Below are 19,794 nucleotides of genomic sequence, written 5' to 3'. Positions count from 1 at the left end.
AAATCAATGCGAGGCCCACAGCTGGTTGCTGGGTTACTGGCGGCAACGCACGTGAGTGGGTGAAGCCCCACCAGCCCTTTTGGAATGCAGACTGAAGAAAGAAGACTGAAGGCGCGTGGGGGGAACTCCAAGATCTGAATGTCACGATAGCATTTGTGCTTGATCAAATAGTTCGCAGCCAGCACGCAGGCACTCACATTATGTCATATCCTACAAGGTCGCTTTCGTCGCACATGCGAGCTCCCAGTAGCTCCACATCGTCTGCTTCACCGTCGCCAGCCCTGCTTGCGCGAATCGAGGAAAAGAAGGCCGAATTACAGAGCTTGAGAGAGCTTCGAGACCTCAGTGCTGCAGTGTCCAATCAAATGGAGGCGCTGGAGCAGAAATTGACGACTCTGTCTGATGGGACCGAGGGTATGGCATCGACCGTTGATGAACAGAACGATTTTTGCTAACTTTTGTGCAGCGGTAGCAGCTGTTATGGGTAATTGGCATAATGTGCTACGAGCGATTAATATGGCATCTAGTACGTTCAAAAATAAACATCAATCATCTACTTTTGCTAATCATGTCTTTTTTTTTTTCGCAGCAAAACTCGCAAAACCATCGAACGACACTACCATGGAGGATGCATCTGCATCCAACGAATCACTTCCCCAAACTCTCGTGCGAATACCAACTGAGCATGCACCAACATTACAAGCTCAGGCCGATGCCATTGAAGCTGCTGCTGTGGAGGGCGATTCAACTGCGAACACATGAGTTGGCCATGCACACGAATGAATTCCTCTAGGCGGATAGGTTGTGCCCGCGATCCCTCTCGAGGCCGTCTCATACCCTGCGGTCATCAAAGACTGGCAGCTTCCTACGTTGGGGGTTTGAAAAGGCAGGGACATCGCAGTTGCTTGCCTTCGTGCCGGCCAAGTGGCTGCCACACTCTGCACAATGCCGATCAGGCAGGCCGCTTACTTGTTTATGTACAAGCATCGGGCAGCGACAACGTTGAAGCAACCGTTGAAGCGGGGCCATCATCAAACACCACGCGATGAAACGCGTCTGGTGGCGTCGGTGCTGGTGTGGCGTAACGGGTGTCGAGCAACGAGGAAAATGAGGATATGTACCCGGATGACCTGCCTAACTGAGGGGACCTCGATTTATTGCGCTTCCTCGCCTGCCTGTCGTCAGCAATTGAAGAGGGGCTTGAGGGGAAAGCACTTGCAACGCTGCCGACCGGAGTGCTGCGTGCCAAGGCACAGATTAAGTTTGTGTGCTCGGCAGATGACAGAGGGGAAAGAAAGAAGGACTGGGGTACGGAGTAGCTAAGCAACACACGTCTGCAGATGCTCCACTGTCTTGTGTAAACAAAACATTCAACATCCAACTCTCCTCCAAACCGTTTACTGCTTCCGATAGCTTGCATTGTCTTTCAAACTCACCATTGCTATGCCCTTGCAGCCTAGCAGACATAAGCCAACATTAAAAACCGCATCCTCATCAATTGATACCGATTGCGTAGAAACCCCGTTGGGCCCTGACCATCCCTGCCTTGTCCGGGTTGTCCGCGAAATTACATATACGCATCGCCACCAATAATTACGGGGTGTCTAGTCACAATCTGCCCCTGACTGACTGCGTGGAACCTTGACGCATTACGGAGTTTTCCAGGGTCATTTCAAGGCATTGGTGGCCTGGCTACAAGAACATGTCACGAGCCGTGGCTCTCAATTCATCGCATCGCCATGACGCCCAAAGCTTCGACATTTTTGACGACAGGTCTTTGACCCCGGACAAACACGCCCATGTCGACGCCACTGGGAACAGCGACGTGCTTAAAGAGCTGTCGCATGGCCAAAGCCAGAATCGAGTAACACCTGCAGTTCTGGCAAAGAGTCCGCGAAGGGACCCGACTTCGCCAGAGAACAAGGCGGCCAAGACTCAGAGCAACAGGCGAGCAAGCCGTGCCCGACGTCCGCAAATTGATTCGGAGACGTTTGAGCCTCTCGGTGCCGTTCCAGAAGAAACTAGCAGCCTCATAGAGCCTGAAGAGAATCTTGTTGCTATTTCACCAGCCACAAAAGACGACAAGGTGAATGGTGAGTTACAGTCCACTTTGAGCTCACTACTGAGTCGAAGACACCTTGGATCAACATTCGTGGTCTGACATGTGCGGCCAGGTTATCATACAAAACTGAATGAAGACCACCTCGCTGGTATTCTGGACCCAAAATCTGCTCTCGAAGGACAAGTCGAGAAACATCTCGCAGGTCAGTTCGAATGGATCATGACGTATCCTGCAGAAGCAAGTTCCCAAACAGCCAGTGGCCCTCAAGACGAGTACAATGCGGGAAGCGAGTCTAGGAGTCAACTCTATGGCTGCAATTTGCTGCCTGTCAGGCGACGTCGCACCTCCCAAACCGGGTCTGGAATCGCAACTGACATATATACCCTTTTAGCAACACCGCTTAACAAAGATTCATACCCTACTCCTCTGACCATGGATGGTACGAGGAGCGCAGACAGTCCCGTCTTTTTGGCAATGTCGCAGGCGCCACCACCTCCTTATCCTGGCACTCCGCTAAAGGCTCCCGAAGTAGTGACTATGGTCGAGCAGGCGATTTCGCCGTCTCTCACGGTCATGAGCGAAAATAGTCCGAGCGTGGTGGCTGGCTCGTCACGAACCGGATCCTTTTCAATCCCTCGAATTGAGGATTCCCTGGAAGAGTTGGACAGGCTTGAAGAGGAGCTCGAGGCAATCCACGATCTAACTCTCCCTCGCGGGTCGACAACCGCCAACACGCAGGCTTCCGAGCCTAATCCCGTGACTCCTTCTGGTGTGACACCATCGGCCCCTGCGAAATCCAAGGAAGCTTCTGTTGCTGGGTGCTCCGCGACAGTCCGTGCAAGGCCCTCCCAGAAAGCGCGGCCCTACTTGAGAAGATCCGCATCCTTGACGCTCCGTGGAAAGAGACGCGCGCAGCAAGAATCATCAGAGAGCCAAAAGTCAGAATCCAGCGTTTCTCGTAGCCAATCCAGCATTAATCGCCTCAGTACACCAAAGCATCCTATCAAGTCTGCCAAACCACCTACTGTGCCTAAATTTGAGTTGCCAGGCGAGGCTGTAGCACGTCGCCTGAAGGAGCAACGCGAGGCTCGTCAAGCTCAGCAGCAGGCAGAGGCCCAGAGAACCCAGGCTGCTATCCCAAAACCAAGAGTCACGAATAAGCCTTTGCCCAAACCGACGTTTGAGTTGCCAGGCGAAGCCATCTCTCGCCGCAAGCGAGAGGAACGGGAGGCCAAACTGAAAGCGGAGGAAGAAGAGCAGCGAAAACGACGAGAGTTTAAGGCTCGACCTGTACGACACAGTATTGGGCCGTCTACGCTACCCCGGGAAACACTGACAAGCCGCGCTCGCCAGAGTAGAGCATCCCCGGAAGCAAATGGCGAGAATGACAGCCAGGGTGCTCAACGAAAGCGCATGTCTGTTGGTGTTGTCCGTTCCGTCCCAGTACCCTCTCAGGTTGACAATTCCTCCCAGACGCGGGGACGAAATTCGACCATAGCTTCTGCCACTGAAGAGAGTCGAGCAGCTTCGACGTCAACGGGTAGTGCAGGTGGCAAGCGGATTTCGGTATCGTTGGAGGAACTACACGTGCAGAGACAACGAGGCAAGGACATTTTCACACGAGACAACTGCTACACGCAGGATAGGGAAAAAACCAAGCGAGAGAGAGAGCTTGCGGCCAAGACGGCACGGGAACAAGCTGCTGAGCGTTCTAGAATTGCGAGTCGGGAGTGGGCCGAGAAGAAACGTCTGAGGGACCTGGCAGCCAAGCGGGCGAAGGCGACACAGGAAGCCGGAAAGGAGGTGAAAGCTTGAAATTGTCTGGCTTTCAGTTTTGACACTATATTGTACAGTATCGGCCCCGTGCTTCTTTGAGCCGCTGTGGCTCTTTGTTTCTGCCGTCTTGTTTATCTGTTTGTTGACGGGGGCGTTTGCAGGGGTAAAAGGGTTACCAGGGCATTGGCGTTATTGTTATTTTGGCATGTATTTATAAGATTTGGATTATCAGCCAAAACATCACAAGCCGAAGGCAGGTTCGCACGGCTGCGCAGAATACATATAGCAGAGCAATTGTGTATCCTATATACGCTCGTGTGATGAATGGCCCTCAACCCCTTGCTTGCCACGCCGAGTTAGACTGCACGTCTATCAAAGATAGAGATTCCAGCCCCACACCGGTGACCAAACCATGACATGACGCTCTACTTCAACGACACGCCATCTACTTGCCGTCAAGACAGACGCGGCACACGTCCGAAATTCAGATCCCTACGATCCCTTTTGGAGCCGCAGAGCCTGTACTGGCTCACAGTCAGTTTAGGGCGGTGAAGATGGCGGATCAAGCTGGGTGTAGTGAAGCCAGCGTTGCGGTCCCGGTCAACGAAGGCGTGATAATTGGCAAGCGCCAGCCCGCATCCGAGGCATATCCCAAACCCCTCGACATCTTCTACGGGATTACTTATGCGACAGCCGAGAGGTTCCGGCCAGCGCAGTCGTGTGCCCCCGTCAACAAGGGCCGTGTCCTGGACGCCCAAAACGTGGGCAAGTACGTGCCCTGTCCGATGGCATCGTTTGAAACCGAAGAGGGGACACTGCGACTGAACATTTTCCGCCCGTCCAAGCCGTCATCCGACTCGTCGTCGGGGGACACCAAGTTGCCCGTTGGTGTACATCCACGGAGGGGCATACTTGTTCGGCCACCCGCTGGAGCGGGATCTCGCCTCGCTGGTGGCGTGGGCACCGAGAGATGTTCTCGTGGTGGCGCGCGGGGCTTGGCTTCAAGACCGGCGACGGCGGGGAGGGGGACGCGGGCGTCGAGTTGAATCTCGGGCTGAGGGACCAGAGGGCCGCCGTGGACTGGGTGGTGAGATGGGCCGGGGCGTTTGGCGGCGGGGGAAGACGTGACGCTCATGGGTGTTAGTGCCGGGGCGCATTCTGTAAGTTCCCTCTCTGCTCGGTGCTGTCATGGTGGTTCTGGGTAAAATGGGGGGCATGCTGAAGCTCGACTTTGGTTAGATTGGCCATCACCTCGTGCACCCGGCTCCTCTGGCCTTCACCGAGGCCATTCTCGAGTCCGGGGCGCCGACTGCCCGGTCGGTCCTTTGCCCCCGGCACGCGCGGCGGCGAGGAGGAGGAGGAGGCCCGTCCACTGCGCGACCTCCCGGCGGGTGTCGTCGTCGACGTGGCCGTTCCAGCCGGTCGTCGACGGCGCGGGCGGCGTGATTCCCGACATCCCCCTCCGGCAGGTGGACGCGCTGTGCAGGTCGGACTGGGCCAGGACGCTCTCCGTCATCACGGGGTTCTGCTCCCACGAGGGGACGCAGTTCGTGCCCCTGGACCTCGCTACGAACGCCCAGTTCTCCGCGCTCGTGCCCTCCCTCACGGGCGGCCATCTCGACGCCCTGGAACGGCTGTACCCGGATGCCGTGACGGGCCCTTCGAAGCCGTACGAGAACGCGCCCGGCTGCAGGCACGGCGCGCAGTTCCGCCGTCTGCACGAGGCGTACGCCCACTACGCATATATATGCCCCGTTCTGCACACGGCGCATAGGCTGTCCTGCGCCGGCGCGAGGGTCTACCTGTACGAGTACGCGGCTACGTCAGAGCCGTTCGGTGCCGCGTCGCATGGCGACCAGGCGCCGGTTGTCGCGCACGACATGGAAACGCTCAGAGGTCAGCGGAGACTGGTGGCCGTGGCGGAGGAGATGGCGTCTCGCTGGGGGCAGTTTATGGTCTCGCCGACGGGGGAGATTACGTCGTGGCCGAGGTTTCAAAGCCCATTTGGCGATGGGCGCGGCGGCGGGGAGTTGTTGGTGTTTGGAAAGGGGAACGACGAGGCTGCCGGCGGGAAGAGTGAGGGCGTAGCCGTGCGCAAGAGGATTCTGACCGACGAGGAAATGGCCCAGTGTAAGTTTTGGTGGGATCGGATGGAGTTGAGTCAAGGGATGGGCGTGAGCGGGCAATATAGGGAATAGAGCTTGGGTACAATATTAGCTTCCATGCGAAGAGACCAAGATGGAACTTCTGTTGAGAGCGCCGGATATGCCGTCACCACATTACACACTAGACTCTTTGAAGAAAACGCTTTCTCTGTTTTATTTTGCAACTGTGGCGCTTGACACAACATCTTCAACAAAGTCTACTGTATCAATTGAGGCAACTACCAATCCATATATACACCGACAGCATCACTGTCCTGCGGCAGCCCATCCCGCTCAGAAATATAAAACCAAACTCTTCCTCTATACACGACGAATCAATCCCATTACAGGCCAAACGAATGATGCTCCTCCACATTATGTCCCCCTTCCTTCCTTCCCTCGCCGCTTCGCTGTTGAAATTGGTAATAGATATGTGTTTTTTCCACAGAAAAACAAGTCTTCTCAAGATAAGAAAATGTAAAAGTCGCTGTTTCGACAGAGTATTATGTACATGTACATGTCCTCATTGCGTGCTGAGGCAGATGTGTAAAAAAAAAAAAAAACTTCAAACGTGCGAAGCTGCATGTTGTAGAATATCCCGCTTCAATACCCCGATTTTGTTTACGGCTTGCTATAAAATGCCGCTGCGTGCTTATTGTACTGTAGAATGTTATGCCATCATTAACGTTGCTTCAATCGAGAATGAACTGGCTGAAGAATGGTAAATGCCAATAAAATGCCAGCACCAAATATTCAAAAGCCTAGAAGCCCCCATTCAGTTCGACTGTAAGTTTCCCGTATATAATTCTCGTCTCAAAGTGTAAGAAAAGTGTTGAAGAGAATGCTAAGTTTGGGTATCTCTATGGACAGGTGCATGGATATGGTAAATCCAGCGACCAAGTGTTGACAAACGTCTGAAACGATGCGAAGCGCCTCAGAAGTTTTGGGCAATACCAGCACTTTGCTGAGGGTAATGTGACGGATTCTCGATACGAGTGTTGCGTCGCGCTGGGTTATCCCTAATGACAGCTTGGCCGCCAAGCTCCTGGGCCCTCTGGTCCCCATAGGGGTTCTGGCCATACTGGTCATAATAACCACCGCCATTAGCGTAGATTCCGACGTCGGAGCCCTCAGATCGACCTGTAGCGCTGTAGGAAGATGAAGCGTTTGATGGGCCACGGTGAACATCGCCACCTCGATTGTTTGCGGCTGAAGGACCCATGGCGCCCATAATTTCGCCGTCTGGAGACGAGGAGCCATCCACGGTAGGGTCGGTTTTGGTTTCGGAAGGGTTTCCACGGGTATGTCCGCCGCCATCTGAGAAGGCGCCGGCAGTCATACCACCAGACATTGTGGTTGAAGTTTTGCGGCCCATGGAACCTGCTGCAGTAGTTGAGCCCCAGCCACGGTATCCCGATCCGCCTTCATCCCGCATCTCGTAAGTATCGGTACCCAGACCGACAGCTGGAATTGTAGGGTCGGCATTGGGATTGTAGGAGTAGTCCTCGACCTCCTTGCGGCGTTCCTCTTCAGACTCCTGACGAGCACGCCTCTTTCGCCACCAGAACAAGCCCACCAGCGCCAACAAAGCAATTGCAGCAATAGGTACAACTACTCCAATCGCAACCTTGGCTGGTTGGCTAAGACCACCACTGTTTCCATCACCGGCCGGGTTGATAGGCGTAGCAGTTGAACTACCCGATACACTTGCCGAAGTAGACGACGGTCCCGCGGTTGGCGTTGTCGTATTTACGACGACTTTAGTAGTTGTCGATGAAGCAGGCGTAACAGTTACGATCGTTGAACTGGATATCGTAGGCTCGGGAGTAGAAGTTGTTGGTGCCGGCGGGGGGGTGCTTGACGTCGAAGACGCAGAAGTAGGCGTAGGAGACGGTGATGATGTCTCTGGCTGAGGCGTACTAGAAGGCGATGATGAGGGAGTGGTAGGTACCGGTGCTGGCGGCGGCGAGGAGGAACTTGACGATGTCGTCGCAGGCGGCTGCGGCTGCGGCTGCGGCGACTCGGACGACGGCGAGGGCGAGGGCGATGATGCTGATGGCGGTGAAGGTGAACTAGGCGTTGTATTTGGGGACGGAGAGGGCACAGAGGACGGGGAACTTGGCGATTGTCCCAGTGAAGTCTCTGGGCCACTGGTCTGGGCACCCGACCCACGAGAAGAGTCAGACATGTTGGAAGCGCGGAGATTCAATTCGTGAATCTGCCTGATATCGAGAGCGTTAGCATGATGAGGCATTGATTGCCACCACTGCAGCGTTCGAGCCATGCCCGACGTTCTGATTAAGCCCATGAAGGAAGGGAAAACAAGAAAGAGAAAGCCAGGCATTGACGGGCAAACAAGAATTTAGTTTGCGGGGATGAAGACGGCAAAGATGACGAAATCTCCATTTGAGAACACAACAGTATGGGCTTATAGTAACGCTGGCACGGACATGAACGAAGCCGTACAACGGCGAAACTTGGCGTGGCACTACTCAGGAGCCGTTGAAGCTGCAAACATACCTGTCAAACTACGGCTCCAACTCCGAGGAGAGGCAGCGGCGACACACACCAAGGTCGAGGGCAATTGAGGACGAACCGAGTCGACGACGGCCAAAGAAGGGGTCGAAGGCTCGCAACAAGCCGGCGTGCCTGTTTCGTGATTCAAACGACGATCGCCGACGTGGTCTCCTGTCGAAAGGTGTGTCTGGAGAGGAGAGGGAGAGATGAAAAGGCAGCAGAACAAGAGTGGAGCGGGAAAAATGTATGGTCGTGACTGAACAATGGGAGGCGTGGGATAGCCGACGGGGGAGAACAAGAGGCCGCTTGAGACACGAATGCAACAGATGGAGCGACCAGACTGGCAGTAGTAGCAGCAGCTTCGACAGGGGCCGGGCTGGATGGAGATTGGGTGACGGGCCCGTCCTCAGGCCGCATCAAACTGAGACTGTGAGAGTGCCTGTGAGCGAGCGGCAGCGGCAGGCCTGAGACGCACAAGCGCGTGAGAGCGAACCGGGGTGTGTCAATTAGGAGGCGTGGGTTCCAATTAATTGTGGTGGGCTGTGGTACGATGGCCGCAACTGTCTCCCGCCGACGCTCTTGGTGATTGGAAATGTCCCCCAGGCCCAGCCGAGCATTGACTGCGTCCTACGCCAATCGCCCTTTTGGCGAAGATGATGGCCTGGCCGGGCGATGGAATGAAGCTCGTACCGCCAGGCTGTCAGGCTGTCGCCGGGTGGGTGAAGATGGAGACGGTACGGAGTTGCAATAGTAATAACATTAGAAGAATCAGAAAAACACACTGGACCCAGTCGTGGGGTTTGGTTGGATACGAGAAAATCTGACTGCATCCATCAGATACTCCATGTCCCGCATGGTTGGAGGAAGGCGCGACACGGGCACCTTCCCGGTCCCTGCCATCAAATGGCGCTGTATCCTCTTGGCCTCCAAGCGCCTTCCGTTGTCGAGACTCGAGGGCGCTGAGCCCCGGTCCCTTTTCTTCTTCTTTTTGTCTTCCTCTACGGCGTACGCCGAACGCAGTGCTCTCACGTCCACTGAAGATTGCCGCCACCGACCGGCTGATGCTGTGCCATTGGACGAGGGTGCAGGCAACAAACGGTGCAACATTGCCTGCGCTTGTGCAGCACTGCCTTGATGGGCCGAGGGGCGTCGATGCGCCAAATAAGTTGCGGCGGAGGCGCATCCTCGATTCGATTTTTAGGCTTTGCCCTTTCCTGGTCACTGCTAAGCTACACGCGGCGGAAAATGGGATCGAGAGGCATGATTACGGGGTACTTCGGACCGAACGAGGATGCCTTCAGACGAATGCGTACACAGACGCCGCTGCCATGGCCCGCCTAGGATTGAAAGCTAGGCAACCTAATGTTTTCCTGATCTATGCGCGAGTTGACGCATGTAAAATGACTGGACATTCTTTCCTGCTATTTTCAGAGCGTGAGGTGCCGCCACGTTAAAAATAGGGCGAGGTACTCCGTAATCCCTATGGCGGCTGATCCAACTCTTTGGCCCAGCTCGTGAGGTTGTTGCCACCGACGTTTTCGTCATCCATCAGCGTTATTTCTGACGCTCCCTCTCAAGGCATAAGAAGCTGCTACTAGTCGTCTGAGATGGAAAAGGGGACGCCTGGAGTTTATTCGTCTGCCCTCTGGCGCTGTAGCGCCCCCTTTAGTGGCCCAGGTGGCTTGGACACCCGATACCGGGCCCATTTTTCTATGGATAACGTACAAGTTATCCCCACGAACGCTAAAAATCGCTTAATTTCAACGGTGCACGGTCAATCCATCTACTTGACGCTATTCCGAGATTTCTACCGTCTGCAGCGGCTGTCGTAGACGATACGGCACGTGACTTGGCAGCACGTGGCTTACTGTAATTTGCTAGGCATATCACCCCAGTTGACGGCAAGTAATAGTATATACCATTATCTAAGCATATTGTTCTTGGGCTAGCTTAGACTATCAAAGGAAGATTCACTACGAAGTGGCTTACACAAGGACATTGGAAATAAAAAGAGTTCGAGTATAATAAATCAATTGTAAAAACCAGCTACCCATTGGCGACTAAGTGACTCGTCCACTTGGTCTCCGACGGGTAGTAAAGAATGTAATAATAGATAAAATCTAAGCTTATTGCCTGCTATCCAAGTACCCTGAGTGGCAGACGTGAAAATACGAAGACCCTGACACGGCACAACGATTGCATCGTGTTTGTCCAGAACGAGGTTTATAGCAAACCAAGTTGCCATACATGTTAATTTGCTCGTTCCCCCGTTTTATTCAGCACGACCGCCTAGGCTGAGCTGACATTAATACTTCTTGGCATAGCTCGAGGTACCCTTTACAGCGCGCTGGAACTCCTGGGAGATGAGCTGTTCCGCGGCGGGTGAAAGATGGAGGGCGTCATTCCTGCATTTTGTTTTAGATTGATATTCCAGTTTCCTACAAAGGTGCCGAGGCCTTGATACAACTTACCACAAGTAGCTCGACTGGGGTCCGCTCGCCGTTTGGCAGTTATTCTCACTGACGCAGGTCTTGTACGGCTTGGACACCTCGGTAAACTGAAAAGTGCTAGGCGATGCGATGACATCCGAAAAGAACTTGTAGGAATCGAAGATGGTAATAGTTGCGTCTGCCCACCGCTGTGACTTGGTCCCCGCAACAACTTGGTCGTATTTTGCATTAACATTCTGGACGTCGGCGCTCAGACTATCCTTTAGCTTCGGGTAGTCGATGGCGTACAAAGGCGCCTTCTCGAGTGGTGCCAGCTTGAACAGGACAATGTTTCTAGCGCCTTGACTGTACATTTTGTCGAGGGCGGCCCAGACACAGGTCAGATAGCTGTCAACTGTACTGGACGCGTCCACGTTATGGTGCATGCCAGCCTTGGTTCCGATGATGCCATCTTTGCCGAGGTCGTTTGTGCCGATCCAAAGCGTGTAAACGGTGTTGTCCGGGTTCAGGTTTTTGTACAGGCCGAGTTTCTTGTCCGTGTCAAATAGAGGTAATTCGTATTCCAACACAGCAGGGTATGGGATGTTGGTGGTTTCGTTGAATGTACGTTGGTCGAAGTTGGTGTGTGTACACATGGCGCCCCCGACGGCATAGTCGTAGAGCGTGGCTCCGGTGTCTTTGGCGACCAATCGCCCCCATATACGGCCGTTGCTGAAGGGACTATCGGCTTCGGGGAGCATCTGGCCGGCTGGGGGCAGCTTTCCATTCTGCTTGATGTAGGCAAAGCGGGCTTCGTCCGAGTAGCTATCGCCAAAAACAACGAGGTTTTCAAATTTCCCCAAGGCGGCAGGAGCAGAAATGACCCCGGAGGTTATAGCAAGCACGGTGAGAAGCTTGGTTGCCATGATGGGTCAAGATTGGAAGAGTAGAGGCGAAGTTGTTCTGAAAAGTTGATGAATAAACTCGTAGTGGGATAGGATATCTGCTTGAGAATAAGTCTGATATCCGAGAGACTTGAAGGCTGGGAGTGGTCTGCTTATATACTTATACAATACTGGAGTTCAAACTAATAACTTGGACAATTCCACCCGGACTAGTTCCTCCGGTCGTCAATATCGTCGCTCACTCACAGTCCCAAGAGAGCTTGTACCGAGTCTCATTCTCACGACCATCTTCTCACCGCGCGTCAACTCAAAACGCAGGACCGACTCTTCCGGTCAATCTTGCCTCTTGCACAAGACATGTCGTGATGCTTTACCGAGACATGATGTGATGTATGAGGCTAGCAAATATCCTCGTCGGAGCATGATATAAACACTAGGCCTAACTGAGGCGAATGAAGCGTGCGCCCTACTACCGTGTTAATGCCGCAAGGGCTCCGCAAGAGTATTCTGTGAGGATAAGCCAGCTATCACGATCGAGAGCCTGCCATGATCAAAGTATACATCATTCGATTGTAGTCAAGTTTTCCAAAGTATTCTAGGGCTGTATAGGGAGAGGGCCATCATTGGTGCCTTCGCATCAGCATACGAATGTCTGGAGGCAAGTTCCAGCAAAGGGCTTACATCAGTTTTGCCAGTTGACATCTTGTGAGGCCTCAAAAATATCCCAGGGCTGTACAGGGAGAGGCTTACCATTGGTGTCTTCGCATCAGCATACAGGGGGTACGTTTCAGTAAAGGGTTTATATCTGTTCCATTACCAGTTGACATCTCGTAGCGTCCCAGTAAAGCACCCAGAGGTCCCAGTTCGATGGGGGAGCGCCAATTACATATGATGCCATTGAACGGCTCGACCCGGGAACCCCTCGCTGTCCCAGGAAATTGCACAAAAGATGACATCTGGAGTTGTGCCCACCTCGGGCTATCACATACCGCGTATTCTTCGGCCGAAAGGGCGTCGGATAAGCTGAGGCCGAGAGCCGCTAGTACGACGAGCACTTCTCCAGCGGCAGATGAGAAGCTATGCGAAAAGCTACAAGCAACAAATGAGCACCCAAGCAGTGGGGCAGCATGAAAGACGCTCGGCTGTAATATCGCAACGTTCCAAAGAGCTTCGATTTGGGCACTGAATCATGTCCACCAGCCTATGTTTCACTGCAGAGGCAGATAACAACAGCTCCGGCCTCCCCCTTCGTGCCATCCTACTTGCCCAAGTCAGTGGCCCTTTACCACCTGATAGATCCCACGGCTACGTGACGTCCAGATAGGTTTGCGAGAGCATCTTCACCCTTTCGTCGAGCACTGAAGGAGCATTCCATGTCCCAAGTCCGAACAGCCATTTTGACCATCATGTTGCCCCAAGCGGTGAGTCGAGAGTTGGTAGCACTCCTGAATGATTGATTCCGGTGGCTGACTCGTCCACAGACAAAGGAAATTACCTTTGACAAGGCAAAATATCAATGCGCGCCATTGTGCCGAAGCCACCCGCATCTCTGCCACCCAAAAAACTGGGCCAACATGTGACGACGAATGGGGCTCCAGTCAATGCCATATTTTATAGACAAGGAATATGCTCCCTCTGCCAGTCTTGATACGAAGGTCTACAGTTTGCATTCGTCCAGGCGAGAACAGGAATTTTTTTCTTGTTCAACAATTATCAAAGTACGCCATACGTACGCCATACATAGTTGTGTTGCCATCATTGCTCAGCAACATGTCGTTATCATCTGGGGCCTTGGCCAAAGAGCAAAAGCAATGCATACTCGGGTCTAATACCCACAAAGCCATGTAACGTTTCTTAGCCGCGTCGTGAGTGACTCTCATTTGGGCAACTGGCACTGCATCTAATTAACCTACTACTACAGAGTAGTAGTTTCTCTTTCGCCGCGCAGGGGGACAGCATCCAATCCCGCAGATGGTGTCGGCCTTGTCAGTGCTACCGCATCGACACAATGAGTACAACAGCCTGCTTCCGACTCGCTTCTTGCATCGGGTCAGACAACAGACGTCGTGGCGATGATGTAATCGACCAATGATGAAGTCGTACAAATCGACATGTTCTGGGCACCCCAGTCGAGTACACTAGGTCAAAAAGCACTACTCAGTCAAAAGCGTAGAGGAATCCACGTTCTAGACACTCACTTCCACTACCCTTATTCTTGCAGAGTAACCACCAGTACCACAAATATCCCTGGCTACCTAGGTATTTGGCGTTTTATTCTCAGGCTCATGGCTTCTGCCGTCACAAAAGCTAGTCGCCCCATCCCGCGCACAACATCAAAAATAGGGCAGCAGCCGCCCGGGTTTCAAGATGCCGATGTTTGCAAAGGGCGGCTTGTATAACTGCCGGGTACTACCTACTAGGTAAGTATATAAAAAAGCAACGTTCCTATAATAAGGAAGTCTTCCATTTCCACGATAACTATTAACATCCACGCGTTCGCGCCGGCAGACCAAGAGATTAACAGGATCTAATTATTAAAGTAATAACAAGCTTTACCCTTGCTCTTCTGTGTACTAATACAGGTCGTCTTATGCATATCCTCATCTTCCATTGGCTAAAGAGGCATCAAAAACTAACATCCTCATGTCACAAGGCTTTCAAAAGCCATTGGCAAGCTCGCAACCTGACTCCCTCCTATTGATATAGAAAACAGAGTACGTCTAATAGAAAACATACCCAACATGTATCCCCTAGCCTTCCGATGCTCACTACCTTGAAACTCGTCACCCCACAATATCGATTAGCAACCGTCGCAGTCTGCCGTCTCAAACACGGAGAGGCCAAGCAGAATTCTGGCCACAATAGCAGCCAGCAGCCAGGTTAGATGCCCCAAACAAGCTCTCAGAGTCGTCACCATCAGGTCCAACCAAGTTTTCGTCCGTCGTAAAGTAACACAACCAGAGAGGAGTAAAACAGCCACCGACACGGCGCCCGTCAAGACTCGCAATAGTCAAAACACAGCTACTAGAAAACGTCGCAAACAGCCAAGCTACATCAATCAAGACACAACCCACAGAGGCTGTAGCTGCTTCAAGGCTCCCCAAAATTGGGGAAACAATCACTCAAATGCTGCCAGAAAGGACATGGCTTGCAGTAGGAGAACTCGCGTTGGGGCTGCCAACATGAGCCGGAGGCATCACATCTTGTCGTTTTATACTGCAGCCCAACAGCCCATTCCCCGTCGCTCCAATTCCTAGCATTTGGGCCCCCCGTTGACAGCCGCTCACGTTCACATCCGAAGGTAGCCCTGCATTACGGAGTACAGACGTATTGAAGCCGCCAAGGTTGTGCTCTGACGCAACTGACGCCAGACTCTCATGGAACGAGGAAAGGAGTCATCGTATAAAAGCCAAAAGCTGCTACGACAAGTAATAAGTATCCCATCCAGTAGCATGTTACCGGAAACCAAGTAGATGTTTACCATGGTCCATGTCAAATCACGTCGTGTCATAATTTTAATATCGTCTCTCATGTCATGTTGAGTGACACACAATTTTCTCACCTCACAACATATCAACAAGAGGCAAATGAATATTAATCATGAATGCTATCAACTTCGCCTCATAGTCACGTCAACAGTATATGATGCAAAAGTACATGTAATTAAATGTATGATTGTACCTGTTGTCCAATTGGCCTATCTATGTACAAAGCATCTGCTCAACGTCGACTGAATGGAAACCCTTCTTCGTTATCAGGCTTTTTGATTTGTGCCGTTGTTGTTTAATGTCCTAGCCCTTCTATATGCAAAGCTCGATGAGCCGAACCCCGAAGCAGTACGACAATAAAGAGAAAAAGAGAAAAGCTGTAAAATCAACAAGTCCCATCATAACCCTAGTTACTCCGCGAGAATGAATAAAAATCAATTGACGCTGATGCCCAAGCCATCATTCGCCGCACAATTGAGCCATATGAGAGCTGTTCGCCAAAAGAGCGCAATGCCAAAGTGAGCTCCAAGGACAGGACAGGGGTTACGCACAGAAGCATCCGGCCAGCATGTCTACACAATCGAGCTACTTGTCTGCGCTCTTGGATCTGCAGGCCATGTCCCAGGCATTTCCCAAAAGGGATCAAGGCCGCATGCCCCATTGAGGTTTGAGTGTGTCCTCCAAAGCGGCAGACGTAAAAACGGTGTCGCCTGGTAGTCGGCTCACACGTCCAGCTCCGCCGCGAATAGCATGCAGCTGAGCAGCAGAAATGCCACTTGTATTGCTTCTGATGCTACCTGCGTCACTCATGGTGTCTGTATCCTTGAACTTCTTAGGCGGTGCGAAATCCAGGCCCGTGAATGTTGATGACTTGCGAAGCATGTGAGGGCTTGGCAGGACCGATAGCTCGTCAAAGGAAGTGACCAGAGGGGAAGCAACTGGCACCTTAGGCGAGTATGCACGTCTTTCACCCATAGGGCTTTGACTCCGGCCCGCGACATGTTCTCTAAACGAGTCAGGAGGCGCGAAATCAGTTGCATTAAAGATTGCAAAGCTATCATCCTTGAGTTTGGAAGGTGTTGGCAGAGTATGGAGCACGGATGGGGGAGGCAGGTTCTTCTTCGGGGGGCGTCCTCGCATCTGGGCAGAAGCAGACGAGCCGGGCCTTGGGCCAAAGGCAGAGCCAGCACGAGGCCGCCTTGGTCCTCCTTGGAGACTCATACCACCAATAGAGCCATGGGGACCTCGCACCGGACCACGAGGATCACCGCGGGGGCCAGGTCCTCCAGGACCGCCTCGGAAACGCCCGGCAGGTGGCGGCGTCATGGCACGACGAGTCACTGGCTGTGCATATGGCATAACGAAGGCATTCGTCTCTGCATCGTAATAGGCAGCATCCCCAAGGTAACCAGCATCATAGTCTTCATAATATTCAGCGACTTCTGTTCCAGGCAACGGGGGTGCAGGTTCCCTATCGTCAAAGTATTCCTTATAAAAGGATCGGATACGGTTGGCTCTGTACTCCGGGTCCTCAGATTCCATTACCTCATCCGGTGGCAGGGGACGGAATCCAACCGAGAGTCGTTTCATTTGCTGCTGGGGAACACCCAGGGCATCGTTAGATTGTTCCGGAGCCTCTGCTGGTGCAGGGGCCCCGAGAGAATCACCGTCATAATACTGCGAGGTACGGATCTCTGGGTGACCATAGTCATCGTGAGATAGTGCTTGGCCAGGGATGTTATCAAAAGCGTGAGGCGCGTCTGATGAGTAAACGTTTTGCAAGCCCACGTCCAGACCCAGTCCAGAGGGATGAGATTCTCGGGATTGGAAGTCGAAACCATCGACGCCTGAATGGGCCATTCCAATCGGGCCACGTTCCGAACGCGCTGGTAGCTCTGCCAGGATGGGTCTGTCTTGTTCCAAGGAAGAATTCGGCAGCTCGTAGTGCGAGTCTCTTGACACTGCTAAAGGCGGCGGCTGAATGTCTGGCATCTGAGGCTCACCAGTCTTTTCATCAGGATAGGAAACAGTGCCGATCTCGGGAACAACGGGTTCCACGGGGCGGACAACTTCTTTGGCATCCTCCGGTAGGGGGAATTGATGAATGGATTGTGGAGCGGTAGGTGTGGCAAAAGGATCAGACTTGGCCGCGGGAGATGCAGGTGTCTTTGGCATCGAGTCGGAACGAGAAGGGGGCATTCTCCCGGCGGCGCCAACGGAGGGACTGTAAGCCACGGAGCCATGCCGGCTTCCATTGGGGTTGAAAGATTTGATAGAACCGGCATCGCTATTTGTATACTGACCAACAGTACGATATGGGTCCTGGTCGCTTGGGAAGGTTCGTGCCAATGAATGTACTGAGTCATGGGATTGGTGAATATTGGGAGGTAAGAGGTACGGCGATGAAAGATTCATATCCATAGACAATTGGTTGCCCTTGTGACTTGTCTTTTCTCCCCCTATTCCGAATAAACTCTTTCGCTTGCCGGCTTTGGCAGGGCCTTCGCCCATGCCGAAATCGAGGCCTTTGGTGGGATCTTGAGCATCCTCCTGTCTTAAACGGCGAACATTTCGGCGATGCAGAAAAATGAGTACAATAGTGGCAACAACCACGGGGATTCTGTTTTTAGTTTTCAATTAGCACCGGCTGCCGACTTGATGGTGATGGAATTTGTTTCCACTCACACAATACCAAGAATGATGGCAAGATTAGTTACATTGGTGTTGACTCCCTTCTCGCAGGTGTTATAATCCGAGCCGTCGTGGCAGGATTTGTCACGCCTGAAAACAGTCCACAATGAAGGTGCAATGGGAGTCTCAACAGGGATCAAATCCCTTCGCAAGTTGATACGAGGCTGCATATGGTACACATTATTGTCCGAAACGCCTTGCCCGAAGGCGGTCGTGGCCCGCTTAATGGCAGGTAGGTTTGCCATTGTCGAATTATAAAACGTCCTGAAAACTGATAACGAGAAAGGGGAGGGTTTAGTCGTAGGCTCTATGTCAAAAAGAAAGGTATAACTCGATAGCCATTAGAAAGAACCCAAAAGATCTCGCCTTGAAATAACAAGATGTTTGTTTTGCTTCGGATTTTGGGCCCTCAGATGCAATGTAAGCTGTGGCAAAGAGTCGGGATCGACAAATCGAATCGGTCGTCCAGCGGTGCGGGCTAAGAAAACGAAATAAACCAGGTCAAGGAAACTAGAAACCCAGGGCAACCCCGAAGAAAATAAGCCAGCCTTGCCAACGTTCCTAAAGACGCATTCGTAGATGACCAGGGAGTAATGAATGGCTGAACGCTACAGGAGCGATAACGAAAATGAATGACCGGTTGCTGTAAAAACGAATGACTAAATGAATGACGAGCCCGTTGGCAGGGCGAATTGCACGATGTCGTCGGTCGACAGTTGAAGGGAACACTGACGATGGAGAGGAAGAGGAAGGAAGAAGGCTTGGCTGCTCGACGGGACGAAGCAATGAGAACCTGGACCCAGCAGGACAAGAGGGACGGAGGCGCCAGCGGACCACTAGAACCAGCTCATTACCCTGCTTGGGGAAGAGAAATCAATTGGGGTTGGGATCAAGACCAGGGGGCGTGGACAAGGTGATGAACAAAGGGGGTGTGGAACAGCGGTTCTTAAGATAAACACAGAGAGGCGGTCGACGGGTTTGGGCTGGTCTAGGGGCAGAAACAGGGAAAACACAGCTGTCTGGTAATCCTACTTGGTGCGGTACCTTGCAGCCACTTCTACCAGTACTAGGACCAACCAGCAAATGAGACGGCGGCGGGAGCGGCCCTGGCAAAGTCTGGCATGGGTCTGGCGTGGATCAGGCTGGATTTACGGGGCAGGCTTGCGGCCGAGCAGGGCATTTAGTGTCAACTGGCTCGTCGCGCACACGAGGTCAATGGTTTTTAATTTGAGCGCCGCCCGACATCTGGACGAACCACTCGAAGACACTTGAGGTCAGGGCAGAAGCAGTCTGGTCCAGCGGCATGGGCCTTGGGTCCTGGGACTATTAATAATTACTGGTCTGTTTCGACAAGAGTCTGGTGCCCTGTTTGTGATGCGTCTTCCAAGGTGCTAGTACCGTGTTTGCACAAAGCTGTAATACTACTAGTTGTTACTGATGGCACTGAGCAGGGAGTAGATCGGCACAACAGAGTACTGCCTAGTATTCAGCAGGTCATCATGCACAGGATGCACAATATTGTTCATTGATCAGTTTTGTTCTCTCAAGTGCACAGCACCTAACCGCAAACGCTGCCATCTATGTATGTACAATACGCCTGTCGGACAGACTTGAGGCAATATGTCGCAGCTCGCATCGTCTATCGGCGGCCCACCTTGAAGAATTGGCTCAAAGATGCATTGGGACTGTTGAGACTTTGGATGACCCCCGCGGGGATATGGGAAACAAAGTTGCAAATAGAGGCAAAGCTTCTGTTTCGCATCCAAGAGCCGCTCCACGGTG

At 52.7% G+C, this 19,794-nt stretch overlaps 6 protein-coding genes across 6 annotated transcripts; 3 read left to right on the top strand and 3 right to left on the bottom strand.

Moving 5' to 3' along the window:
• Window positions 1-233: 233 nt before the first annotated feature.
• MAA_01741 (DASH complex subunit Dad2) lies at window positions 234-762 on the top strand (the record flags this gene model as incomplete). Its single annotated transcript, XM_007819739.1, has 3 exons — window positions 234-414; window positions 467-526; window positions 590-762. 3 exons carry the CDS (start codon window positions 234-236, stop codon window positions 760-762), a joined length of 414 nt encoding a protein of 137 aa, XP_007817930.1.
• Window positions 763-1,702: 940 nt separating this feature from the next.
• Window positions 1,703-3,877, top strand: MAA_01742 (carboxylesterase family protein; the record flags this gene model as incomplete). The annotated part of the gene is made up of 2 exons (XM_007819740.2): window positions 1,703-2,093; window positions 2,175-3,877. 2 exons carry the CDS (start codon window positions 1,703-1,705, stop codon window positions 3,875-3,877), a joined length of 2,094 nt encoding a protein of 697 aa, XP_007817931.2.
• Window positions 3,878-4,392: 515 nt separating this feature from the next.
• On the top strand, window positions 4,393-6,036 carry MAA_10727 (HET-domain-containing protein; the record flags this gene model as incomplete). The annotated part of the gene is made up of 3 exons (XM_011412445.1): window positions 4,393-4,728; window positions 4,983-4,998; window positions 5,078-6,036. The coding sequence occupies 3 exons, from the start codon at window positions 4,393-4,395 to the stop codon at window positions 6,034-6,036; spliced, it is 1,311 nt and encodes a 436-aa protein (XP_011410747.1).
• An 880-nt stretch (window positions 6,037-6,916) lies between these two features.
• Window positions 6,917-8,170, bottom strand: MAA_01743 (transmembrane alpha-helix domain-containing protein; the record flags this gene model as incomplete). Its single annotated transcript, XM_007819741.1, has 1 exon — window positions 6,917-8,170. The coding sequence occupies one exon, from the start codon at window positions 8,168-8,170 to the stop codon at window positions 6,917-6,919; it is 1,254 nt and encodes a 417-aa protein (XP_007817932.1).
• A 2,634-nt stretch (window positions 8,171-10,804) lies between these two features.
• On the bottom strand, window positions 10,805-11,854 carry MAA_01744 (acetyl esterase; the record flags this gene model as incomplete). Its single annotated transcript, XM_007819742.1, has 2 exons — window positions 10,805-10,904; window positions 10,971-11,854. 2 exons carry the CDS (start codon window positions 11,852-11,854, stop codon window positions 10,805-10,807), a joined length of 984 nt encoding a protein of 327 aa, XP_007817933.1.
• Window positions 11,855-15,963: 4,109 nt separating this feature from the next.
• Window positions 15,964-18,257, bottom strand: MAA_01745 (uncharacterized protein; the record flags this gene model as incomplete). The annotated part of the gene is made up of 2 exons (XM_007819743.1): window positions 15,964-17,941; window positions 18,007-18,257. 2 exons carry the CDS (start codon window positions 18,255-18,257, stop codon window positions 15,964-15,966), a joined length of 2,229 nt encoding a protein of 742 aa, XP_007817934.1.
• Window positions 18,258-19,794: the final 1,537 nt, after the last annotated feature.

The sequence above is a fragment of the Metarhizium robertsii genome, assembly GCF_000187425.2.
Source record: "Metarhizium robertsii ARSEF 23 chromosome Unknown MAA_Scf_1, whole genome shotgun sequence".
NCBI lineage: Eukaryota > Fungi > Ascomycota > Sordariomycetes > Hypocreales > Clavicipitaceae > Metarhizium > Metarhizium robertsii.
Note: the sequence above shows the minus strand (reverse complement) of the source record. Positions and strands in the feature narration are given on the sequence as shown.